The 27,731-nt window shown below is 46.4% G+C and overlaps 1 protein-coding gene across 3 annotated transcripts in view; it reads left to right on the top strand.

The window, feature by feature from the left end:
* The window catches only part of ANKFY1 (ankyrin repeat and FYVE domain containing 1), a 526,918-nt gene that overhangs the window by 116,557 nt on the left and 382,630 nt on the right, over nucleotides 1-27,731 (top strand). For all 3 annotated transcript variants that reach the window (XM_069226693.1, XM_069226694.1, XM_069226695.1), the window contains exon 5: nucleotides 19,978-20,101. In XM_069226693.1, coding sequence (XP_069082794.1) covers nucleotides 19,978-20,101 — 124 coding nt within the window. The remainder of the gene's footprint in view (nucleotides 1-19,977; nucleotides 20,102-27,731) is intronic.

Raw genomic sequence — 27,731 nt, 5'->3', positions numbered from 1 at the left:
TTCTCCAATATGCACTATCTATTCTATTCCTGAAACACTGCCACACTTCATTCCCTTGCTTTTTTTAAATTTATGTTTTATTTATTTATTTACTTATGCTTTTAGTAGCAGCCAAAAGATAACCTTCAGCCCTTATAACATTAATGCAGACATAGCCACATCCTGTTACATCTATGAAACATCTCCGTCAGCTCACAGTAAGTGGGATCTCTGGAAGGTCCCACTCAGTTCACATAGACAGAGTCCAAATGTAATAGTAAATGTCTGTCCTCAAAGAGCCGGACTGGCCACAATAAACTCCTTGGCTCGAAGGCCGAAGAACAGAGTAACAGTCAACAGAAATAGAGCAAGGAAGCCGGGGGAAGGAGCAGACAGCACCATCATCAAACTTCACCGCCAGCAACAGCACACAGGAGCGGTGACGCAAAGTAATCCCCACAAGCGTACCCAATGAGCAGGAGCGCCCCTTAGTTATGAACAGACTCCAGATGAGAGCGTAGGGGCGCCCTAATATCTCACTATAGAACTCTCCGGAGCCAGCTCCCAATAAATCGTCAGTTGTTCCTGACAGAACGCAGCATCACGCAGCCAGTCAGAGACCCGAGGAGGCCGGCCGCGGCCCCAGCAAATCGCAACCTGGCGTTTAGCTAAAAGCAACAACATGCCCACTAATCTCCGCACAGCCAGCGGCACACCATCCACCGTGCCCAACAGCGCCAGCACAGGCGAGGGAGCCAACTCTAGTCCAATCATCTCCTCAATCGCATGCAAAACTCCCCGCCAGAAGTTGTGTACTTCCTCACAGTGCCATGCCAGATGAAGAAAGCCAGCATCCGGAGCATGACATCTTTCACAGTTAGCATCCGCGTGCAGCCCCATAGCACACAAGCCTCGAGGAGTATAATATAGACGATGCAGGAATTTGAAGTGAATGAGGCGCAGCCTGTAGTTTGGTGATAACACCCTCAGATGCGCACAACACGTCCTCCAGACTTCTTTCGAAATGTCCTCCCCTACATCAGCCGCCCACTTCGCCTTAGCAGCCATCACCAATCCAACCCATTGTTCCTGCATACAGCCATATAATTTAGTGATAAGCTTCTTCGGTGACCTTGCACTCCACAGAACCTCCAGCGCATGGCATGTCAGCAGAATCTCAGGGAGACCAGGATAGCGTGCATGAAGCATTGCACACACCCGCAGCACATATAACCGACGTAGCGCACTACCTGGCTCATCGCCTAGCGCCACCTCGGGGAGATCAACCTGCCGTCCACAAACCAGTCCCCCAGGAGCGACAGTTCTGAGTCACGGAGATAGTTTTGCAGCTGTGAGTCGCGAAACATCGCCTCATCGGCCACAGCAGCCACCGACATCGATGGCGCAAAGGGCTCACGCACCCCGGAACACTTCAATATAGCCGTCCAAGCCTTGACAGTGCACGCCACCATGTCCACACCCCGGGTGTGGGCCGAGACAAGCCCCCAGTACTCGCTCCAGACCATCCGGCCACACTGCATCGCTCTCTTGGGCGATATGCGGCATGTAGCGAACCGGGCGAATCCAGTAATATGCGAAATGGGCCTGCACACCATAATAATAAAGCTCTAGGTCAGGCGCCGCAAGCCCACCCAATTCAAACGGTAACGTCAGTTTCTCCCATGCAATTCGAGGTTGACCACCTGCCCAGACCAGTCGAATCATAGCGGAGCAGAGGCGTTGTAAAAAGCAGGCTGTGAGGACAAGAGGATGATTAACAAACAAGTATAGGAATTTAGGCAGCAACACCATTTTAGCTATAGCAATCCGCCCTGTCAATGACAATGGCAGGGAGCGCCACATCTCAATTCTATCTTCCAGCCAAGATATAGCTTTACCACAATTGGCCAACCAGAGCGTCTCAACATCACAGCTCAGCCATACTCCCAAATACCGAACCGGGCCGCACGCCCACCCAATAGGGTATCGGCACATGCAAGTCGCCATCCCCGGCGAAAGAGGCAGCACAACAGACTTAGACCAATTTATTGCTATTCTGGAAAGGCCACCAAACCGAACGATCTAATCCAGCAGAACATCTAGATTTTGACCAGGCTCACGCACATACAGCGCAATGTCATCCGCATACATAGAGATCAAGATAGACCGCTGACGGAACGGCAGCCCTCTATCATTATGGTGCTGTCGCAAAAAAGCCACTAGCGGCTCCATCGCTATCTCAAAAAGCAACGGAGACAAAGGGCACCCATGTCTGGTCCCGCGAGCCGCCGTGAAGGGGGCCGACTTGCTGCCATTCAGCCGCAGTCGGGCGACAGGCTGCATGTATAACAGACGGATCCAACTCACAAAGCGCGCACTCATCCCCACTCTATCAAGAAGCACAAACATATATTGCCACACCAACGAGTCAAATGCCTTTGTGGCGTCCAAAAACACCACCGCAGCCTCATCGTCAGCGGCAACAGAGCCAACAGCCGCAAAGAACGTCCGCAAGTTGTGCGCCGTAGACCGCCCCGGAACAAACCCTGACTGCCCGGCAACACCAGTTTCGTCATCAGTGGCTGCAGCCGTGCCGCTATCATCTTGGCCAAGATCTTATTATCTATGTTAATCATAGAGAGTGGGCGATACGAATCACAGCTATGTGGATCCTTACCAGGCTTGAGAATCGTGACTATGAGAGCCTCCCGGTGGGAAGCCGGAAGAATCCCATAACGCATGGCCTCGGCATAGACCTCCACCAAATGAGGCGCGAGGATATCAGAATATTCCTTGTAAAACGCAGGGGTCAAACCATCCAGGCCAGGGGCCTTATCCCCAGGCAGACCGCGATTCGCAGCCTTTACCTCTTCTTCAGAGAAAGGAGCATCAAAATACACCCTATGCACATCATCAAACCAGAGCAAGCTAACCTCAGAGAAGTAGTCCTGGACCACCTCAGCAGGCAGTTCAGCAGGGGCAGAGTACAGATCCATGAAAAATTTGGTGAATACCTTCATAATGCCATCTGTGCCCACCACGCGCTCTCCCCCAAGTCATCCACCTCAGTGACATAGCTACTGGCTCAGGGCCTACGGAGCATATTCGCCAGCATACGTCCGTCTCTCTCTCTCTCATCATAACGCCTCGCCCTTGCAAACCTCCCCAGAAAACATATCTCCCTCATGGAGGCCTTTTCATACGAAGATACTGCGTCTCTAAGAGCCGCCAGTGTGTCGCCAGACCAATCCGCCACCAGACGAGACTCCAACTCCGCTATCTGTGCCTCTGGATCAGCCAACTCCTGTTGCAGCGCCCGCAGCACGCCGTGCTGTTTCGAAATACAAATACTACGAATTACCACTTTAAAGGCCTCCCACAACATGCCTGCCGACTTCACAGAACCACCATTCTCCTCAAAATAAAGGGCAATATCTCGATGTATCTCTTTGCGAAACAACTCATCCCGAATCTCCCCCCTGGGGCAGACGCCACGTAAAGGCACGCGCGGGGCCACCAGGCACTGCAAGCTCCAATCTGACCGCGGAGTGGTCCGACAGTGTACGAGCCAGATGATCCACCGACCGAGTCCACAGTGCCACATCATGCGAGCTCCCAGCATGCGGTCAATGCGCGACCAGCTATTGTGTACATAATGGACACATCTACCCTCTCTCGCCTTGCCGTGCTTCATCCGCCACAATCGCAGATAGAGCCCGGGCAGCTGCCACATGATGCACCCATGCCAGGCTCTCCCAGTCACTCTCCGGGTCAAGGATCACGTTGAAGTCCCCTCCCCAGATCACAGCACCTCCTCCCATCGACTCAACCAACTGCCAGACCTCGCAGAAAAACTCCGGGTCATCCGTATTAGGACCGTACACTGACATGAGTCTGCAAGGCCTGTCCAAGAGCGCTCCGCTTAGAAATACATATCGACTATGAGGATCAACAATTGTCCTCTGAGTGTGCCACTGCAACTCCTTCCGTAGCAGAATCTCCACCCCCGGCATAGCGCGAATAGACAGAGCCATGGCATTCCCCAATCCACCCAACTTTCAAACGATGCATCGTAGCCGCCAGCAGGTGAGTCTACTGTAGCATGCATATGTCTATATTCTGGCGCTTAACATTCGCAGACATAAGCTGCACCTTGCGTCCGTCATTCAAACCTCGCACATTCCAAGTGAGACAACGGATCAATGTCACCCTCTCCTGCGTCATCGCACTTCTTCAAAAACATAGTTCAGCACTGCCATGCCCCCAAACCGACCAGCCTCGCTCAGACAAAGAGAACACTAAAAAGGAATCAGAACAACAGGTAACAACAAACACATGTAAAATCCCACCCACGCAGATCCCCCAACTGGGTCAAAGCAAGTATCCACCCCCTAATAACCACATGTACCCAACCGATCATGACAAGAAGACTCATCCAAAGGGCGTGCAGCTAGCCACCCAACCCAACATCCCGACCAGGACTGGGATGGGCAGGCATAGGGCCCAAATAAAGGACCAACATCAGGACAGCAAATAAGGCAGCAAACAAGGCAGTGGGCAGCATATCCAGATGGCCATGTAAGCGATGAACAGTCAGGGATATTCAGTCGTTATCGCTAAGGGACTCGTGCTCTGCATCATGTTCACTTGAGGCCACCGCTGCTGACTTCCGGGGAAGAGTCTTGGCAAATTTAGCCGCCAGCTTCGGGTCTGAAAAGAAATTGAATTTACCTCCATACTGCACTTTCAGTTTCGCAGTGTGGATAAGAGAAAACCTGGCATCCGTTTGACTAAGAGAGCGTTTAATCAGTAAGAAGGCCCTGCGAGCGGCTTGCACACCAGGGGTGTAGTCTGGGAAAAAGCTCAGATCAGTGTTCTTATATATCACCAGGCGGCGCTCTCTAGCCAGTCCAAGAACCGCATCCCTATCGCAATAGTACAGTAGCCGGATAATAATGGGGCGTGGAGGGGTCCCAGGAGGAGGCCGGGGCCCCAGCGACCTATGTGCCCTCTCTACCACTAACAAGCGAGACAGCTGACCAGGAAAAAGTTCGGAAAGCATACCTTCCACAAAATCCTCCATCCTGCCCATATCCGCAGATTCCGGGAGCCCAATCAGTCTAATATTATTGTGGCGCGAGCGAGCCTCTAAATCTTCATTTTTATCGCGTATTACTTCCAACACTCTCTCCATACGTAGCAATTGTTCTCACTCACCATGCCGCAAATCCTCCAGTCCGGATGTACGCGCCTTCAGTTGATCAATACGGGAGTCATGATCATCCGCCCGGGCTTTGATACGGTCCAACTGCTCAGTTAAATGGTCAAGCTTCCCATCAATTCCTGCCAGACTGTTCTTCAGATCCCGAAACATAGCTTTGACCAACACGCCCGGTGTCCCCTCCTCCACCACCTTCTCCTCAGGCTGAGAAGTAGTTGCTCCCCCTTTCTTCCGACCTCCATCAAAGAGATCTTCGTTTGTCGTTGTTCCGCTTTCCCCATCGTACAGCTGTCAACCCTCAGCTAGAATGTCCACCTCCAGTACAGCCAGAAGACAGCCAACGTAGACTGGTCTCTCAGTCCATGGCCTTCAACACCACAGGTTACTCCTCACCAGCCAGGCTCTCCCAGCGCCAGTTCCTTTCTGCTCCAGCCACTAGACTCAGCCAAGCTCCAGGTCGGGCCCTCCCACTCCAACCGCAAGGAAGCCGGGCCCGGCAAGGCGCACACCGTCTGCAGCTCCGAGCTCAGTGTGGGCAGAACACCTCTTCTTGCTCCCAACTGTCCAACCAGCCCCGGCCCGATCCAGCCGGCGCAGCCACCTCCCCTCCTCACCAGGGGCTGCAGCTGCAGTCTCAATCCGGCCAGCAGCCCACAACATAGGCCATCCAGCCCGCAGGCCTAGGACCGCATCCACAGCAGCCGCTCCAGGAAGCCGCTGCGCTCCCCGCGGGCCCCCAGCCAGCCGGCACCACCACAAGGCCACCGGGCCCAACAGCCTCCAGAAGGCCCGGCTCTGTGGGGCCGCACAACCCATCGTGCCACACAGCGCCCAGCGGCTTAGGAGCAGAGTCCGCTGGAGTCGCGGGGGCTGCGGTCCGACCCGACCACCGATCGGGCCCCCCGCAGAGCTCCCCTCGGCCAGCAACTGGCGGCGCCGCAACAGTGGCGAAGTTCTCACACTCAGCAATCCAGGCCGGACGGCCCACGACTCCGCGGCCGCTCTATCCGACACGGCCCAGGCCCTCTGTCGTCGCCGTCTGTATCCGCCTGCCCGGAGCTGCAGCCAGGTCTCTGCTACAGCGGCCAAAGCACCCCCGTTTCCATAGTGCCGTCCAGCCTGAAAACCATAAAAAAGCCCGTCCTGACAGGATAAATGCAGAAGAGAGGCCCTAAGCCCAGCAGAGCCTCACAAGGTGCCGGCCATCTTGATGGCAGGCCAGCTCCGCCCCTCCCACACTTCATTCCCTTGCTTAATGTCATACTTCTCAGCTCACTCAACTTGGTGCTCTCTAAATCTTTGCAGATGACCAAATCATCAGAATCGTAATCCGGATCAGTATGTCATACATGTTATATAATTTCCCATCTCGGTATTCCGTTTCTTGAGTTACACATGCTAGTCATTCAATTAAAGTGAATACATGTGATTTATAGAATGCACATTTTGTTTATAATCAAGATGGATTGAATACATTCATAGTATTTAATGTAAACAGTGACTGTTCTGTTTTACATTATCATTGATTTCTGAAGAGATTCTAGAAGGTTGATGACTGTATCTTTTATTGAAGTTGTTCTAATGTACACACTTGCAGTGTGAAAATAGGTGAAAGGGCTATTTGTTTAATTTAAATTTTTTAAAGTTGGCACAAAAGAGTAAAGGGTTAGAGGAGTAAAATAATGTCAGACAACAGCAGGACAGGCCTTGAAAAATCGTATCACTGATTGAAGGCTACTGGGAAGAGAAACACACAGCATTTGCTTGCTGAATCTATCAGTGCAGCTGGCCTTACTCTTTAATAATAGCAGGCCTTTCTATTATTTTGAACCCAAGCCCTATTATCCAAATCAGTATACAGATGTGAACAAGGTCTGAAACTCAAAATATTATTTTTATTTTCTTTTGTGTTAAAATTAGTTTAGCGCTTAGAAGTAGCAGAATGGGGTAGAATTGCTATAAATATATAACAGTAATCATGTTGGAGTATTTTCTTTTATTTACACTATTGATAAACATTGATGCTGCCATTTTATTTGTCTTTATTGTAGTTACAACTCAGATTGTGTGCACGAGACTAGGGTTTTGATGTCAAAATAAATCTCTAAAATGCATCCCTTGTGCTCTAGTATTCTTGAGTGTGTTATTTCTTACAATAAGAGGTTTTGGAGTTCCACTGTCCCTGTAATCTCTCATTACCTGAAACACATCCCACTCAAATATTGCTCATCGAGTTGTGGGGTGGTTCTAGTACAACTGGTTTTCTGTCTCGAGTTGGCATATTTACTTGGTACCAGGGGGTGTATAAAAATGAACTGGGCCCCCCTTTAGAACTTTTCACAAATATTTTACAAAGATGGCGATGTTTAAATTTGTCTAGGTGTATTTAAACATTGCAGTTAAGTACTGTTGCCATTTAAAAAATGCAACAGGGATGTGGAATTCCTATAGCCCGACGCCCGGGACATCTTGTTTGGGGTCCAGGGCAACAAGTTTTTATGTTTACTTTGTCCTTGGGACAAGTAGGCCCAACCCTCTGCAGCACAAACCCTTTAGCTGCCTGTTTACAGAGAGTGGAGCTCTCTGCAGTTGAGGTAATGTGTTTCCAAAAGGTAATGCTGTTCGAACTTGTATTTATGGTTCATTATTTTAAAGCCTTCATTATTAGGGTGAGTGCTGTAAATAAATGTTTTAAGGTCACACTTCACTACTGACGTTGGTTCCAGTACAAAAAAAAAACAAACGTGTATACACATGTTTGAAAAGTTCAGGCTATGAGGCTAAGTATAATGCTCCCAGAATGCTCTCTGATTAGATGCAAATGAAGTGTCATTTAGTAAAATGTGTTGATGCATGCTAGTATTTCCCAAAAATATTTCTAATGGAAAATCAGTATAACCATTTTCAACACGATTATGGGAAGCATGAAAATAAACAAACACTGACAAAGCCAACTGATCTTACATATTTTTATAAGTCTTTTAGTTTCATCAATGCATGTCTTGTTTTGACATGGCTTTTGTAACACTTTATTGTTGTGGGACCTACCAGGCCCTCAACATTGTAACAAACACTGGCAAAAAAAAAAAAAAGTTTTTGAACTCTAAAAGCACACGTTGCCACCAGTGGCATAACAAAGGCCCCACAGCCGCCCTCCAGGGGGCCCCTTCAGCACAGCACCTGCCCTGAGTGAGTCTGGAGAGGGGGCTCCTCCATGTTCTTTGCAAAGGGGCACCCTCCAGTTTCGTTACATCACTGATTGCCACTGTAGTTCCTGACACTGAACAAAACTACTTTGTGTGCCAATATGCTCCTTGTGGAAGAGCAGAATGCGATCACTCGCAGTAAAGCCGGCCGAAAGAGAGAGAAATAGAAGTTTAATAAAAACTAAATGTCTTTGTTAACACCAGACCTAATTAGGGACCAAGACCCACATGTAGGTAGCTTTTTGCATGTCGCAAACAGCGACTTTCGCTGTTTGCGACGTGCAAAAAGCACATTGCGATGCACAAACCCAGTTTTGCAATTCAGTAACCTGGTTACCGAATCGCAAAACGAGTTTGCGACTCGCAATTAGGAAGGGGTGTTCCCTTCCTAATTGCGACTCGCAGTGCAATGTAGGATTGTTTTGTGACCGCGGGCGCAAACCAATCGCAGTTTGCACCCATTTCAAATGGGTGCTAACACTTTAGCAAAAGGGAAGGGGTCCCATGGGACCCCTTCCCCATTGTGAATGTCACTGTAAAAAAAATTTCAGAGCAGGCAGTGGTCCTGCGGACCACTGCCTGCTCTGAATAAATGAAAAGAAAACGTTTCATTTTTCGTTTTTGTAATGCAGCTCGTTTTCCTTTAAGGAAAACGGGCTGCATTACAAAAAAAAAATGCTTTATTGAAAAGCAGTCACAGACATGGTGGTCTGCTGTCTCCAGCAGGCCACCATCCCTTTGAGGGCCACCATCCCTGTGAGGGCCGCCATTCGCAAGGGGGTCGCAAATTGCGACCCAACTCATGATTATTCATGAGGTGGGCATTTGCGAAGCCCTTGCAAATCACAGATGGTGTCAGGGACACCATCCTACATTCGGATTTGCGACTCGCAAATTGCGAGTCGCTCTGACTCGCAATTTGCGGGTCGCAAATCTGAACCTACCTACATGTGGCCCCAAATTCTTAAAGAAAGTCACAAAAGTGCACCCATGGTATATGTTGTACCCCTATAAAATATTTGTGAACTGTATTTTAGCATGGGTAAATACAATGTGTAGATTTGCTCATGTGAAAATCTATTGAGCATTTGCAAGTTCATTTTCCCTCCAGCCACTTTCTTCCCAACCCTGGAAGAAGTTCTAATTCTGCCATTGTCAGGAGTAAATGTCCAACCTTTCTTATTATGGGAAAATATTAGAGAGAAGCTGGTGAAAATCTTTAAAACATGCAGGTTAGTAGGTTTGCAGACTCAAAGGCATTCCAGCCCTGGAACTATTGCTTACTGCTTCCTCCAGCCCCAGTATGCAGATCTGCAGAAAGGTGGCAAAATAAGGAAATTGCTACAGTAGGGATTGAAACTGCAAGTATTTAAGCCCTACTATGGTAGTAGCCCTGGCATAATCAGAGAGGCTATTATCAGAGCTCTTACATAATGAGATTGCTGCCATAATTTGTCGCCACACTACATGGCACCCAGGGGACAAGTAGATCTTTTTACAGGACAAGTAGATTTGAGAAGCAACCAGTCTCCTGGACAAGTAGATATTTTAATAAATTCCACACCCCTGATGCAATAACATGTTTCTGCTTAAAACAAAACACTGGTATCTGTGAAATGCTTCTTTTGCCCAGAGCCTGGCGCCCCCCACCCTGGGATCACCTGAGGCCCCCCTGGGGGGGACCCGCACCCCCAGTTTGAAGACCCCTGTTCTAGAGCAATCTAGAAAATGTATCAATTTGCACGCTTCGTAGTACATACATTTTGTTTTATTCTTGAATAATTTTGGATGTATTGGAAATAGCGGAGACGTCTATTTTAATATTGTGTACCTTCTTTGGCTCAGTTAGGTACTTCTTATTTACTGAACATTTGTGAGGTGCTTGACTTATAAAAAGGTATTCCCCATTTTGTGGGTCAAATTCCTATTCAATTAGGGGTAAGCTTCAGGGCACCAGTTACAGAACATCTCCTTCCTAGACATGTACTTAACAGGGAGTGGTGAAGTAACATTTATTGTCGAAGCATATGCTGCATGTCCTTTTGAAATGGTTTACCCATGGGTAGAGTCAGATGCTCTTGATGCAAATATTTGACCTTTTCTAATATCCAGACATGCTGCGATACCAGCTAATTATGTATCCCATTGTGACTTGGAAGTCCTGTTAGATATCAAGAACACCAAGCGTGGTTTGATGGTCAACTACCAAATGCAGTGCAGAACATCAGAATGGGTCCCCTAAGTAATTACACCTAGCACGTGTTGGCTGTGTATACACCACATCCTGACATAGTAAATTTACTGGTAGCAGAAGTAAGGCTGATATTACATCAGGTAGTGACTGCCTCAGAACAATACTATGCCTTATGAACTACTACTGTGTGAGACCCGCACAATAGGTGGCCCAATAAAGGCAGTCCGTTCATAGACTATTAACACTATCGTAGGCAAACCACTCACAAAGCGAGTTGAAATTCCATTCTGGGTTACGCTCAAGGCCAGTCATTTGGAAGAGGTCTCTCCTAATATGACACCTCAGGATAAGCCTAATACTTTTGATTGTGTATGTTCTCCTTGGGATGGTGCCTTCTGTAAAAGGCCATAACACTTAGAGAAGCCTATTACAAGTATTGTTACTACTACCCATGGTACACCCTCATTGAGGGTACTACTGGAGGTGTTGAAATGAGATGAGAAACAAAAGAGCACGACCCCTCAGAAAACCAAGGGGATGGAGCAAGAAGATAGGAAAAGTAATAACGTTCTGTTATGTTATGTTCTGTTTGTTTTGACTCAACTGGTTTACTAGATATGGAAGGAGTGGGAGAGGGGGAAAAGCGTATGCAAATATCCCTGACCAACTCATCCATAACGCATTGCGCAGAGACTGATCTTCTGGGTACCTGGATGCGAAGTTTCGGCATTTTGCGTTTTCTTTTGTTGCAAACAGGTCTATTTGTGGTGTTCCCCAATTTTGGAAGTAAGTGTGTAGTACTTGGGGGTGAATCTCCCATTCGTGGATCTGTTAATGATCCCGAGAGAGATTGTCTGCTAATTGATTCTGAATCCCTGGAATGAACTGTGCTATTAGGCGAATGTGGTTGTGTATCGCCCAATGCCATATTTTCTGTGTCCGGAGACACAACTGTGTTGAGTGTGTTCCTCCCCGTTTGTTTAGGTAATACATTGTTGTCATGTTGTCTGTTTTGACAAGAATGTGTTTGTGGCTTATTATTGGTTGAAATGCTTTTAACGCTAGAAATACTGCCAATAGTTCTAAGTGATTTATGTGAAACTGTTTTTGCCGAGAGTCCCGTTGTCCCTGAATGCTGTGTTGATTGAGGTGTGCTCCCCACCCTATCATGGAGGCATCTGTAGTTATTACGTATTGAGGCACTGGGTCTTGAAAAGGCCGCCCTTGGTTTAAATTTATATTGTTCCACCATTGAAGCGAGGTGTATGTTTGGCGGTCTATCAACACTGGATCTAGACGTTGACCCAGTGCCTGTGACCATTGTGATGCTAGGCACTGTTGTAAGTGCCGCATGTGCATCTTGCGTTTGGGACAATGGCTATGCATGAGGACATCATGCTTAGGAGTTTCATTACTATTTTGACTTTTATTCTTTGGTTTGGATACATGACCTGTATTACATTGTGAAATGCTTGTACTCTTTGTGGACTTGGAGTGGCAATCACTTTTGCTGTGTCGATTGTTGCCCCTAAGTATTGCTGTGTCTGACACGGCTGAAGGTGTGACTTTGTGTAGCTGATTGAGAAACCTAGTTTGTGTAGGGTTTCTATGACGTACTTTGTGTGTTGTAAACACCGTTCTAGTGTGTTGGTTTTGATTAACCAATCTTCTAGGTACGGGAACACATGTATTTGCTGCCTTCTGATATGCGCAGCTACTACTGCCAGGCATTTTGTAAAAACTCTTGGCGCAGTTGTTATTCCGAATGGCAACACCTTGAATTGGTAATGTACCCCTTGGAATACAAATCTTAGGTACTTTCTGTGTGAAGGATGTATCGGTATATGGAAATATGCATCCTTTAGGTCTAGTGTTGTCATGTAGTCTTGTTGTTTGAGCAGTGGGATTACGTCTTGTAATGTCACCATGTGAAAGTGGTCTGATTTGATGTAGGTATTTAATGTTCTGAGATCTAATATAGGTCTCAGTGTTTTGTCCTTTTTGGGTATGAGAAAGTACAGAGAGTAAACTCCTGTTCCTTTCTGTTGAATTGGTACTAATTCTATTGCTCCTTTTTGTAGCAATGCCTGGACCTCTAGTCCTAGAAGATCCATGTGTTGTTTTGACATATTGTGTGTTTTCGGTGGAACGTTTGGAGGGAATCTGAGAAAATCTATGCAATAACCATGCTGGATAATTGCCAGTACCCAAGTGTCTGTTGTTATCTCCTCCCAATGTTTGTAAAAATTGCTTAGTCTCCCCCCCCACAGGTGTTATGTGTTGGGGATTTGTGACTTGGAAGTCACTGCTTGTTTTGAGGAGTTTGGGGGCCTTGGAACTTCCCTCTATTCTTTTGGAACTGTCCCCCTTTATATTGCCCCCGAAAACTTCCCCGCTGATATTGACTCTGGTAAGTGGGCCTTGTTTGTGAGGTTGTGGGTTCTGTAGTTTGTCCTCGAAACCCTCCTCTAAACTGTGTTTTGCAAAATGTGCCTCTGCTCCGTGGGGAGTAGAGTGCACCCATGGCTTTGGCCGTATCAGTGTCTTTTTTAAGTTTTTCTATAGCAGTGTCCACCTCCGGCCCAAACAACTGCTGTCCATTAAAAGGCATATTCAGCACGGCTTGTTGTATTTCCGGCTTGAATCCTGACGTACGCAACCATGCGTGTCTCCTTATTGTTACTGCAGTATTTACTGTCCTTGCAGCTGTATCTGCTGCATCCATTGCTGACCGTATCTGATTATTTGAAATACTTTGTCCTTCCTCCACCACTTGTTGTGCCCTTTTCTGGAACTTTTTGGGTAAGTGTTCTATGAAATGCTGCATTTCGTCCCAATGAGCCCTATCATATCTTGCCAGAAGTGCTTGTGAGTTGTCAATGCGCCATTGGTTTGCTGCTTGTGCTGCAACCCTTTTCCCAGCAGCGTCAAATTTGCGACTCTCCTTGTCTGGAGGTGGTGCGTCTCCCGAGGTGTGAGAGTTTGCTCTCTTGCGAGCTGCCCCTACTACCACTAGAGTCTGGTGTTAATTGCTGCGTGATATACGCAGGGTCTGTAGGCGGTGGCTTGTACTTTTTCTCCACCCTGAAACACCCGTTTGGAGTGTTTTAGCATTCCAGGTAGCATAGGTAAGCTCTGGTATTGGCTATGAGTGGAGGATAGTGTATTAAACAAAAAATCATCCTCAATCGGTTCTGCATGCAAGGTGACATTATGAAAAGCCGCTGCCCTTGAGACCACCTGCGTGTAGGATGTACTGTCCTCAGGTGGGGACGGTCTAGCTGGGTAACAGTCTGGGCTGTTATCCGATACTGGCGCATCATAAAGGTCCCATGCGTCGGGTTCGTCCTGACTCATTGCAGTATGCGTTGGGGATTGCATCAGTGGTGGAGTGACTACCGGTGATGTGTGCATTGATGGTGGTGGAGATGGTGGCGGAGTTGTCTGTCTTGCCACCTTTGCCTGTGGCTGCTTGTCCTTTTCTTGAAAGGCAAGTCTTCTTTTCATTTTAATTGGGGGAAGAGTGCTTATCTTCCCTGTGTCCTTTTGAATGTGGAGCCTCCTTTGAGTGTAGTCTGGCTCCATTGATTCTAGTTCTTGTCCGAGCTTATGTCCTTGCATTTGGGAGGACAATCCCTGTTCCTTTGTGTAGGAACCTGATTTCGGTTCCGAGGCTGGATGTTTCGGAATGGAAACCTTTTCAGTAGCCTTTTTCGGTTCCGACGACACTTTCTTTATTTTCGGCGTCGTGGTCTCTTGGTGCTGACCCATTTCGGTGCCACTGTCTCGGGCTCGAGCTTGCTGTGTGCCGGTATCTCGACCGGAGTCGGATGACTTCGACACAAGCATGCCCTTTTTCGGTGCCGATGATCGGTCACCTATTTTACGGGTTAAGCCATGTCCTGTTGGCAGTGGCGTCCCCTGGGCTTTTGTGGTCTTCTTGTGAGTTTTATGTTTCGACGTCTTACTCACGGTTTTAGGCGTTTCTTCGGGATCGAGCTCGTCCGAGTCCGACTCCTGGATGGAGAAGGTTTCCTCTTCCTCCTCCAAATGCCTTTGTCCTGTCGGCGCCGACGCCATTTGCAGTCTTCTGGCTCTTCGGTCTCTTAATGTCTTCTCGACCGAAACGCTCAACAGGCTTCAAAAGTATCTTCTTTGTGTTCTGGAGATAAACACAAGTTACAGACCAGGTGCTGATCTGTATACGGATACTTGTTGTGACATTTTGGGCAGAAGCGGAATGGGGTCCGTTCCATTAGCCTTGAAGAGACATGTGTCCGGGCCGACTAGGCCCCGACGGGGGATCGAAAAAACCCCGAAGGGCCACCGGAGCTCTTCAAAAGTCGGTGTCGATCTGTAGTAACTAACCCGATACCAAACGCAAACAATACCGTTGAATTTTCCGAGATTCTAACTAACTTTCCAAACCGAAACACGGAGCGAAAAGGAACACGTCCGAACCTGATGGCGAAAAAAAAACAATCTAAGATGGAGTCAACGCCCATGCGCAATGGAGCCGAAAGGGGAGGAGTCCCTCAGTCTCGTGACTCGAAAGACTTCTTCGAAGAAAAACAACTTGTAACACTCCGAGCCCAACACTAGATGGCGGGATGTGCAAAGCATGTGAATCTGCAGCGTCTCATGCCACGAACAGATGTACACTGGGTAAGTGACATTTACCATATATATATATATATATATATATATATATATATATATGTGTGTGTGTGTGTGTATATATATATATATGTGTGTGTGTGTGTATATATATATATATATGTGTGTGTGTATATATATATATATATAGTATACAGTGCGGGACAGGCAACTCCTATTAAGTGCAGATCATATCTGTACTCCTCTGCCTAGGAGCACTTCACTCCCACTGAGCAAATTCTCACTGTAGTGTAGACAGCCAAACTGAAAGAGCGCCCTTTGGTGCCGGGGGAAACATATTACTATAGTCAGTCTTTTTCCTACATTATAAGCAGCAACAAAAGCAAGTATTGCTTGAGCTCTGCACCTGTGCTGGGTGTAGTGGACCTCTTCTTTAAATGCTACTGGCATAAAAGTTGAGTTTGACACTGCACCGCACATGCAAGAATGTTTGTAGTATACACAGAATATACCACATATTCCGAATGTTTTACGCATACATAAGAGCATGTTCTACACCGTTGGGTCTGCACAGCATTTGGTTGGTACTAAGCAGAAATACCCCATGGCTTGTATTGCAGTGCAGGACATTTTTGAACATTTCGACTTAAAAGGTGCTACACACATGCTAAAGTTTTGGGTGATTTCACTGCCCAGGTAGTAGAAAATACATGCTGTGCCACTTTCTCTTCAGAAGGCTGATCCTTCTTATTATATCTGATTCGTCATTCTCTGTGCAAGGCTACAATAAAGATTTACTACACTGGTGTTTAAATTGATTCAGAGATTCAAAAGGTCAAGTAAATACTGTTAGATATGGCATCCTTGGCGTAGTCCCCCTGTCTTTTTTGCCTCTGCTCCTATGTTTTGACTGAGTGCTGGACTTTGTTTTTGCTGTTTTTGGTTCTCTGGCCACTTTACCACTACTGACCAGTGCTAAAGTGCAAGTGCTCCCTGTGTAAATTGTACGTGTCATTGGCTTTTGCATGATTGGCATATTTGATCTACTAGTACGTTTCTAGTAAAGTGCACTAGAGGTGCTCAGGGTCTGTAACTGAAATGCTACTAGTGGGCCTGCAGCACTGGTTGTACCACCCACATGAGTAGCCCTGTAAACATGACTCAGACCTGCCACTGCAGTGTCTGTGTGTGCAGTTTTAAACTGCCAATTCAACCTGGGCAAGTGTACCCACTTGCCAGGCTCAAACCTTCCCTTTTCGTACATGTAAGACACCCCTAAGTTAGGCCCTAGGTAGCCCCGTGGGTAGGGTGCAGTGTATATATGTTAAAGGTGGAACATGTACTGATGTGTGTCACATGTCTTAACATTGAAATACTGCTAAATTCGGTTTTCATTGGTGCAAGGCCTATTTCTCTCATAGGTTAACATGGGGACTGCATTTAAATACCTTTTAAGTGCAGTTTCCCTTTGGAAGCAGATAGGGATCTAGAGTTTGATGATGAATTTAAAAATATAACTTTTGGTAAAGTTGTTTTTTAAATTGTCAGTTTGAAAATGCCACTTTTAGAAAGTGGACATTTTCTTGCTAAAACCATTCTGTGACTTGTGTATTCCCTGTCTGGGTCAGACTGACAGTTGGGCTGTTTGTGAATCTCCACTAGACCGTGACAAAAAGGGAGCTGGGGTGTAGCCTGCAAATTCTGATGGGCCATCTGGGCTAGATTGGAGGGAGAAGTGGTCACTTACATCTGAAAAGGTTGTGCCTGCCCTCACACAGTGCAGTCTCCAACCCCTTGGTGTGAGTCTAGAGCAAGGCCTGGGCAAGGCAGGATCTTGTCAACAACAGAGACTTTCCTTTGAGGTTTGCCAAATTCAAAGGCAGAAAGGTGTATAAGTAGTGGACCCAAAACCCCAGATTTTTAGATTACTTCTGGATTCAAGAGAGGAGCTGGCCAAAGAGAAGAGCTGGATGAGGAGTACTGCCCCTTTGCCTGTGGCTGTGCTTTGCTGGGTTGGCCTGAAGTTGCTGCTTCTGCCTGAAGAGGACAAAGACTGGACTTTGTGGTATATTCCTCTACCAGCACCTGGATTCTTTGCTGAGACTCCTACCCTGCCAAGTGGTGCCCTATCCAGTCCCTGGGCCCTTGAAAGGTGAAGCTGGTGGGACAATGACTGAAATCCACACACAGGAGCCGTGCGGGGAAGGTTTTGATGCACCACCTGCAACACAACTGTAAAAACGATGCACCACCTGCCTCGCGGCTGAGAAATTGGCACACCACCTGCATCGCAGCTGGGAAATCGTTGCATCACCTGCACCATGGCTGAAGAAACGATGCAGCACCTGCTGAAAACGGCAGAAGCCCTATGCAGCACGGTTTTCCATTACCGCACGGCCGGATTTCGCTCGCGTTGTCGTTGGGCGTCAAAATCAACAGGAACCTGCGCGGATCCGAGGTGCCCTGTCTGGAAATCGACGCATTGCTCCCTTGTGGGAGAGAAAAACGACATATCGCCTACCGTGCGGCTTTATTTTTACACAAACCAGGTACTTTGTGTAACAAAAACGTTTCCATTGTTTTCTATGGAGTAAGATTCTATCATTTTAAACATTCATAACTTTACTGAGTAGATTGAGGGTCCCTGCTTGGGGCAGAATGCAAACTGACTGCCAACCAGAGTCCCAATTTCTAACAAGTACCTTTGGCCACATGTAGCTGTCTTCATGTATAAGTTTAGTTTGATCCATTTACAGCACACAGTGTCCCATAAACATGAAGGAATTCACACTAAAGGGAACTGTGCAGCAGAAGGCGGCTGTGAAAACAGCAATACAAACCACTAAGATAGCTGCTGTGACCCAATCTGAAACTGAAGATCAATGCAGTGGCTGTACAGGCAACGTTGAAAGGGGAAAAGCCCTCTAATGGTTTTTGTTCTAAATACTCCTACACCTTCACTAAAGATAACCATCTGATGGTTTCTTTACATGTATCAGGGGCTGATTATATTCCTAATAGGCAGCCAGAATACATTTACTCACAGTAGCTTACAAGGGGAGAGTCTCTGCACATGCCTGTTTAGGTGCTACTGCAGCAATACTGATGACCATATTTATGAAAGCTTACAAAAAATATGTGTAGCCATGCACTATTTGCCAACACATAAAACACTCTATTATCACAAAACCAGTACTGTCTTTCCTTATGTGTGAAAAATCGTTTTCGGTAATCTTCCTCAACCACTTTCGGCCAATACTGAGGTATTCTGGTATAAATATATATTGATTACTGTTGATTCCTGCTCTAGATTGCTCTGGGTTTGGGCACAAAAGACTGTCCCTGCTGTAACAATCATAAAAAAACTTGCAGTGCCTAGTAGCAATGGGGGCAATCTACACCTTTCATTCTGACAGTGGTCCTGCATGTATAGATGATATCTGCCCCGGGAGTGCAGCTGCTATATTTGTACGTTTTCTGCCCAGAAAGTAGCAGGATGATAAAACTCTCCAGCTGTACACTTAAATAAGCCTTGATCACTAGGATATTGGATACAGGATTTAGCTGGCTACATAATCTGTAGGGGAATCAAAGAACGTGAAATAGCTGGCCTAGAGGAGTATTAGGTGGTGACACCCCATATGAAATGCTCTTCGGATTACCGTTGTATGTCCTGAAGATACATATCTCTGGAAAAACATTTGACCCACTGGTAGCAATAACTTGATTACAGGACGTTCAAGGAACTTGAACCAAATGTGAAGAACTCTGACTCTGTCACAGGATAAACATTTTTTATGTGGTTCCCCAAATTGGGAGAGCTAGTGAAAGATCCCTGACAAACAAGTTTTCAGACCACCTTATACAGTTCTTGTGATAGAGGGCACTTGAACAGTAATCTTTCCTTCATTGCCTGGCTCGAAGAAAAACAGAAAAGTGTTGATTTATGACATTAATAAGCATTATGTATTCTGTTCAGCAGACCTCAACTGACAAAGTGGGGCTTCTGGAGTAGATCAGCACATCCTCTTTACGAAGTCCTACATCTCATTTGGGGGATTGAGGAGCCTGCTGTGTCTCCAGCTTCACACCATCTACTAGATGAACCCGATACTGTGATTTCAGCACTCCCAGCTATTGAAACTAATAGTACTGTGGCTCAGTGTGAGCCCCCGTCAGAGGATACATCACTTGACATTATTATTTTACAAGAAATTGTACTGTATGAGAATGAATCTGATGCACATTTTGAAAATGAAAACATAATCCTCAAGTTAATCAAGGGAGCTGATGACTTCTTGTTTGCTGTTGGTTTTGCAACTGATACCTTCTTCCACCATGGTTGTACATCTGGATTGCCGCTGGAGTCTTTTTCCTTTTAATCTAGATTATAATGCTGATGCACTAGAGTAGCGGTTTTATTTTAAAATTAATCTTTAAAATGTATCCCTCATTTTCTAGAATATGTTATTCCATACTGAAAGTGGGTTTGGGGTCCCATTAACTATCCCTGTAATATCTCATGGGATTGATTGTTATCTCAAACATATCTCACTTAAGTATTAAGATTTCAAGTTGGTTACAGTGCAACTGGTTTTCCGTCTCAGGTTGGCATATTGACTGACTGCTTAGTGTCAAGGGTTCTAGACTAATGTAGTACAATTATCGGGAACAATACTCTGCCTACCTAAGGCTACAAAATCGTAGTCTTGATCTTCATGAGACTGTACATACTAGAATATTGTTTTTTATTTGAACAGATGTGAAAAGGGAGTGATGTCCTTGGTAAATGTCAGGAACTGCATTCGTTTTTATCAGACGGCAGAGGAGTTGAATGCCAGTACGCTGCTGAACTATTGTGCGGAAATCATTGCTAGTCACTGGGTAAGTATAAACTTCTTACAAAAGAAATATATATGATCAAACCGTAACCCTTAAGTATTTCTTCATCACACACAACTATGCAATCAGCATATGAAGCTCTAGCACTTGTATTTGTACAAGCACACACAGTCTTGCAACCCCAAATACTTAATTCTGTGTGGCACTTTTCCAGGTTCTATTGCGTTAGTAACTTTTTTGTTGCTTTAATATTTGTTGAATAATTGATTGGACACATATACAATGGGTTTTAGAACTAGAATGCTATTTTTTACTGTCGCCTTTTGATTTTCTATACATTCTTACTAAATAAATACAAGATGAAATGCTTTGCATGATGACTGAGACATTTGATGATTCAAAATTAGTAGTTATTTCAAGTCTGTTGAGAATTAGTGGATGAAACTGGATGGACATAAAATCTAAAATGAGTAGCTTATTGGGGAAAAAAATGATCAGTCTTGCGATGAGTTGGGAATGAGAAAATCAATGAGTAGCTGACTGTTGATGTAGACCATAATGCTTTGAAGGCATGGAACATGAACACTTGCATTATTGGATGCAACACAGCTCAGCAGGAAATTACCCATAATTGCTCCTTAGTTAGTTGTCATGCTTGATGCTGTTTTGTCAAGCCTTAATTAAGGAAACATGTTTTGCCATGGCTTCCCTTATAAACTTTGTAGCGCCTACAACTATAATAGTGTAGATTGCCACATTTGTGTGCTTTTTTTAATTGCTGAATGCGAGAGCTATTCGTACCTGTGCACGTCTATAAGTATAGCATACTTTTCATTGTCATCGCCTCATGTATATCACCCTCTCCAGTACTGATAAACTATGACTGATTACCAAGCGCATGCGGCACATTCCACCACATGCCACAAAAAGGTCTTTTGATGCAGAATTGACACTAATAAACCTGCTGTGTATGATTTAATCATTTATTGCAGAGGTAAGTTGGTTTGTTTGGCACATTAGAATTCTTCATCAGCTTTTGTTTTGCATGTTGGGGGGTGTTGATTGAGCCAGTCAGTGTCTCAGAAGGGTCTGACAGCAGAAGCAGTTTGTCAGGAAGGGGCGGCCCCTTTGAGATCCAAGAGCTATGCAGATTAGCATTTTGGGAGCAGCTTTTGTGTTTCTGAAATTCTACCAGTAAAGTGCTGTGGCCCAGCTGAGACTGTTAGCCATCCCGGATGCCGTAAACTCACCAGTTGAATTTTGGGGAAGGGAAAAGACTGCATACGAACAAGGAGAGGCAGCTGACTGCTAACATAAAGAGCCTCACTGTGGTGCAGGAACGATAAAAGGGCAGTGCAAGTGGAGTAGGGACTAGACGAACACTGGTGATACCCAATTCTGACTTGTACTGCTGCTGTGGTATGCATTGCAAGCAGATGCAGTGGTTAGGGTTCGGATGAAATGCACCCAAGAGGGCAGGAAGTGACTGCTGTAGCCAGTGAAAACACACCTTTGCCACAGAGCTTGTGTCATGAACCAGAGACCAGAATTGCACATTGTCGGGCCCTAGTTGTGCACTAGACCTAAAGTGCAGCTCCCTTTGTGCCGTAGATATGGTGCAAGTAGTGGTACTACTGAGCAGGAAACGTCAGTGAGGTGTGATGTATGTCTCAGAGGGCAAACACAGAGCAGTTCATCACAGTCCAAATTTAGTAAAAGTGACAAGCAAGACAGCCAAACAAAGAGATGTATCTGTGGGAGTTGAGTCACTGAGGGCCCTCTGTAGCTGTCACCATTGTAGCGCTCATTTCACCAGTCATACATGATAGTCTGCAAGCAATCAGGGATACTTGCGTATAGCTGATTATGAATGAGAATCAATGCAACCGCCTTGAACCTGAACTGAGTGTATACTGCCCTGCATATCGTTTGTGACATTGTGATGAGGGCTAGAAAATACAATGGCACAAACATTTGGAGAGGTAGCACAGCTTTAGTGACCACGCAAGTCATTGGAGCTATGTACCGGGAACTTAGTATCAGCAGAACCATATATGTATGGTGAGATTGGCAGAAAAGGTGAAAGGCCACAACTTGAAACTCTTTGTGGGGAACTGGAAAACAACATGTCTTAACAAGAGAGGCATCTCCACTTTCTTCTGTTTTGAAAGGGCGTACATAATGCTGGTACCTCACCTGTGGCAGGTGGCACTGCCTAGGGTAGTGATACTTAGTGTGCTGAACTGCAGAAATAGAGATGCTACTCTGCAGGTAGCCAGGTTAATAGTTCCTATATGCTACAAGAATGTGGACATAGTCCTTTTTTCCAAACTGCACCTGACTAGTGCAGTAGCAAAACCACATCTAAAGTACAGAATACTGAGAAAAAGCAGCTTCTGCTCATAAACTTCAAATGAATACTGTTGTTTCCGGGCAGTCTTAGGGTGGTGGATGGTGGCAGCTTTCAATTAACTGCATATGAATTGGCTTGGGACTAGGCAGAAAGCAGAAATTAACTCAGGCATCGTGGCACTGGACCAAGCATTTGCAATACACACGTTCTAGGTTGCTTGTGGTTGAGGGGGGCCAAGTATAATTTGCCTGGGAGGTTCAAATTGGATTTCACCAGACCACATTACAGTGATGGAGGGTGGCACTTAAAACACTGATCCAGGGTATTTTCTACAGCACTGACTGAGTATGCCTAGAATGTCAATTGGTAGTAAAGCTGGAACATGAAAATCTTGTCAATATGGTGTAGATTAGTTATGAGTGATTGCCTCTTGTGTCGTTGGTTCTAAGGAGGACTTCTAGCAGGTCATCATTAAGCTGGGGCACTTTGGGCACTGGATCTATTTCTAATGGGGAGGTAGGAGCTAGGATATGTAAGACAAGTTTTATGCTCTGCATGGTGGTTAGCGGTGCGGCTGTCATAGTCCCCCCATAAGACTGCTGTTGCTGATATTCTAGCACCCAGACACAAGGCAAACAATTTTGTTTAATTTGAGCATTTGATTTCCTGTTTGCAATGCTCCCGCTGTTGGATGGCAATGTGGTGGTGTTGGCCCATTTTTGTCTGGTGTGTAGGCTAAGCTTTATACGATTTCTTTATGCTCCCATGTATCTGTGTATGCCACCTTGTCCCTTTTATGTCAGTTCCCCTTTTTACCTCTGCGCCCTGAGTTTTGTCTGTGCCCCTCCTACCTCTCTGTGCAATTTGTGCCCCCTATGTTCTTTATTGCTTTCTTTCATTCCTTTCCTACCTCATGTTCTTTCTGTCTGTGCTCCTTGGGCCTGCCTCTCAGTGGCCTTTATGTCTTTGTTCTATCTGCCACAATGAGCTTCTACCATCCGCAGCCATGTCATCCATTCGAGACAGGCGCAGGTGAAGTTCTTCCGCCACCCCCCACTCAAGCAGATTTTAAAGCCAGAACAACACCTGCAGTGCTCGGAATCCTAACCATTCAGTGGGCAGCTTTTGCTTAGCCAGAAGGGTGTGCAAGCTGGACTCTTTGTATGGAAATTTTCGGCTCCTGGGCCTTGCCACCATACCCAACAGACAGGCCCCTGGAGTGAAGGGGATTGTGAGGCCAGCAGCTACCTCAGTCTTAGGAACCACTTCCGCCAGAAGCCTTGAACCACTGCACAGTTCCAGGCAAGGTGCAAAAAGATGGCACCCACAACGTGCACACTTCACTGCCTTAGTATGATCAATGCTGTTTAGCTGAAAAGTGGTCACATAGGTGCGGTGCAGATAGTTACAGTGCAGCAAATTAAACCTGTTGTTACAGGAGACAGTCTTCACCAGTTCACAGACTCGCACCCAATCTACATCTGCAATGGGTAGCCCCAGCTCAGTCTCCCATTTCCTCCGTGCCTTAAAGGGAGTTGGTGTAATGCCCCCCCCTAAGAGCCGTATAGAAGAAGGTAATCAAATGTCTGCCTTCCCCACATCAGAGAAGGCCCCCCAAATACCTGGGAGAGCTGCAGCGCTGCCTGGTAAACAATTCCATTATCTTCCCTGATATATTTTCTAGCTTAGCATAGTGTAGTAAGTGTCCTGGCCCTACGTTAAAGGTTTCCTGCTTCTCCAGAAAGGTAAGAAAAACCTAATTAGGATACAGGTCCCCGGCTAAGAGGCAGCCACCCATCCTCCATTGGTCCATAGACGTATTCAATTTGACTGCACGGAATGGCGCATGGTCCCAGAAAACTAGCTCCCTGTCAGAGGGAGCCCTGCGAGCCATCTTCTTGAACACTAATTCCTATATTGAGGCTGTGCGCCTGTCCATATACCATATCTGATGCTCCGATCGGCCCACAGGCATCAATAGAAATGCCAAAGTGTCGCCACCAAGCATGTCTCAGAAGAGTCTCTTCTCCCAATTGTCAGGTTCTGTGTACCACCAAGCGGCATTCTGTAAATATTCTGCAGTATAACAAAGTGGGCCAAGTCACAATTTGAAATGTCCCTTTTAAGGATTGACAGAGCTCCCCTGCTCCGCTGACCGGCCCAAATCAATTAAGCCAACAGGGTGTTGAGTTTATAGAAATTTTGCGCAGGAAGCAGGAATAGTGAGGTTTGTACCAGATAGATGCAATGTAGGAGAAAAACTATCTTGGCAACAACCGTCCTACCCATCACGAGAGAGGTAATTTATTACAAAACCAGATCGTTCCCATGATACCCTCCAGGACCCTGTCCACATTTAGGGGCTGGTGAGAGGCCTCCACGTGTGTTACCATGATGTCCAACCGTAATCTCACCATCTCCCATCACGTCCCCAGGTCTTTGAGCCACTCAGGCTCAGTACAAGCATCCCAAAAGGAAACAACAGTGTCTTCTGGACAGTGATCCTTAGGCCCGAGACCGTGCCGAAGTCAGCCTGCAAACTCATCAGTAGCGGCACTGCCTCCCCAAGGGAACGGTCGTAAATAAGCACATCATCCGCACATAACAAGATGATATGGTTGGTGCCACCCACCCGAATGCCCCTGGGTTTCCGCTCCCTGCACTATAGTAACACCAGTGGTTTGATTGTGAGAGCGAAGAGAAGCGGCAAAAGAGGGAAGCCCTGCTGTGTACCCCTCCTCACTGTCCAAGCCTCGGAGAGCGCACCCCCAACCTTTATGTGCACCAGGGGGTCAGTATAGAGCAGTCACACCCAGTCTCAAAATGCAGGCCTGAATCCCATCTCCTGCAACACTGCCATCATATAGCCCCACTCCACAGTATCAAAGGCTTTCTCCAAGCCTGTCAGTACAAGGGCCATGTCCTGGTCATACCTCATAGTTTCATGAATGACGTGTGTATGCAGACACAAGTTAAACACCATGCTGCTGGCAAGCATAAACCCACACTGATCCTCATGCACAAGGTCCCTTGTTGTTCCTCACAGCCTCGTTGCCAACACTTTACAGAGGACCTTGACATCCAAATTAATAGTAAAAGGCCTATACAAGGATGGGTCCACTGGATCCCCTCCTGGTTTTAACATGAGATAAACAATTCCTTTGTGCATGGTGGGCGGGAGGATCTGTTCTCTTTGAGCTTCAAGTAGGACCTCAAGCAATTTGTCCTTGAGCTCCACACAGTAGGTCTGAAGAAATTCTACGTGGAATCCGTTCCCAACAGGGGCTTTCAGTTTATTAAGATCACTCAGTGCTACATGCACCTCTTCGAAGATGAGTGCCTTATCCAGCTCTCGCACCCAATCAGGTGCCAGGCATGGCAAACCTACCCGGACAAGAAACTCCTCTAACTCACCTGGACTTCAATCAATAACTTGTAAAGCATGACTTATCACCCATGGGGTCTCAAGGTGCTGTTTCTGGCATGCTGCTCACTCGAAAAGCCAGGTCTTGAGATCCTTCCTGAACTGCTTTAGCGAGGTGGCTTGTCTGAGGTTGAGTGGGAGTGTGTTCCATGTCCGGTCTGCAAGTTAAGAGAATGGTCTTTCACCAGCTCTGCTCTTCCTGATTCTGGGGATGGCAGCGAGGGTGAGTTGGGAGGATCGGAGCTGCCTGGTGGGGGTGTAGAAGGTCAGGCGGTGGTTGAGGTAGGCCTGTCCTGTGTTGTGCAGTGCCTTGTAGGTGTACGTCAGTAGCTTGTAGGTGATGCATTTGTCGACTGGGAGCCAGTGCAGGTCTCTGAGGTAGGCTGAGATGTGGCTGTGGCAGGGGATGTCAAGGATGAGTCTGGCTGCTGCATTCTGGATCCTCTGTAGTCTTGTTTAGAGCAGAGTGCGTTGCTGTAGTCCAGCTTGCTGCTGACAAGCGCATGGGTGACCGTCCTTCTGGTCTCGGTGGGGTTCCACTTGAAAATCTTCCGAAGTAGGCTTAGGGTGTGGAAGCGAGACGGTGTTGACTTGACGAATCATGGAGAGCGTGGAGTCCAGGATGATGCCCAGGTTGTGTGCGTGTTCGGTGGAGTGGTGGCGTTTCCTAGGGCGGTTGGCCACCATGAGTCGTCCTAGGTGGAGGGGGTGGAGCCGATTACAAGGATCTCTGTCTTGTCCGAGTTGAGTTTGAGGCAGCTGGTTTCCATCCATGCGGTGACTGCTCTCATTCTGTCGTGGAAATTTCTCTTGGCTGTTGATGGTCGTTGGTCAAGGGGAGGATCAGTTGGGTATTGTTGGCTTCTGAGGGAATGAGTTTTTGGCTAAAGACTATAATGTGTATAACGGAGTAGTACATTTCCAGTTAGTAGTCATAGAAATGTGTGGGTTAATGAATTTGGGAAACAAAAAACATGTGATCCACAAAGTAATTAAAACACAATGCAATCCTGTAGTGATTGTGATGCTACAGAAATCAACTTATAGGGCACATACTGAATATAATCTTTCATATAGATCATATTGAAAAGACATGATACTCTATACCTGTAGTGCTATATGAATCAACATATAAGGTGTTTACTAGAGACAATCTCCTCTCTAGGGTATATCAAGAAGGCATGGCACCCAAATATACATGAGGGTGTCACATGAGGTGTCACTATTTGAAAATAGGGTATACAACAAGTGAGATAAATCTAGCATAAACTGAATATTATGAAACCTTGCGAATGGCTAACTCGCCCGTTAGGAGGGCGTCGGATAGCACGTCGAACTTTATGTAACATTCTATGAGGTATGAAAGTTTGGGTTGTGTATGGTATTGTCTGAGATTTTATTCAACCGTGACCACTCTGGGAGTCTTCCATCTGAGTTTCAGAAGTGTTGTCCGGGAAGATGCATAGGCCGTTTGGCTCTGAGAAGATATGCATTTTGTCGTGGCCGTTCAGCCTAAACTTCGCTGGACCAGTAAAGGAATGTTGGGTAGCTTTGTCTGTCAGGGTTTCTTAAGTGCTAATAAATGTTTCCTTTTGGTAATCCTGACCCTGGCATATTCCTGGGAGATGTTGATCTTTGCACCTTGCCAAACAATTGATTTGTGTTTCCTCATGTAGCAAAAGATAAGCTTTGTATGCTGGTAACGCAATGGATGAAAAATTAGAGCATGTGGAGTGGACGCATTTTTAAGTCTATGAGAGGGCACTTTATGGGCGTGTGCCATTTCTAACTCTTTATTGAATGTAATCCCCAGAGGATCCATTTTCCAATGAAGTTCTTTGGGCAGGGGGCTCTGTCCTCTGATCCCTTAGTATTGTTTTTTTGTGCTTTGAGCA

The sequence above is a fragment of the Pleurodeles waltl genome, chromosome 3_2 (assembly GCF_031143425.1).
Source record: "Pleurodeles waltl isolate 20211129_DDA chromosome 3_2, aPleWal1.hap1.20221129, whole genome shotgun sequence".
Lineage (NCBI taxonomy): Eukaryota > Metazoa > Chordata > Amphibia > Caudata > Salamandridae > Pleurodeles > Pleurodeles waltl.
This window is presented reverse-complemented; position numbering and strand designations above follow the sequence as displayed.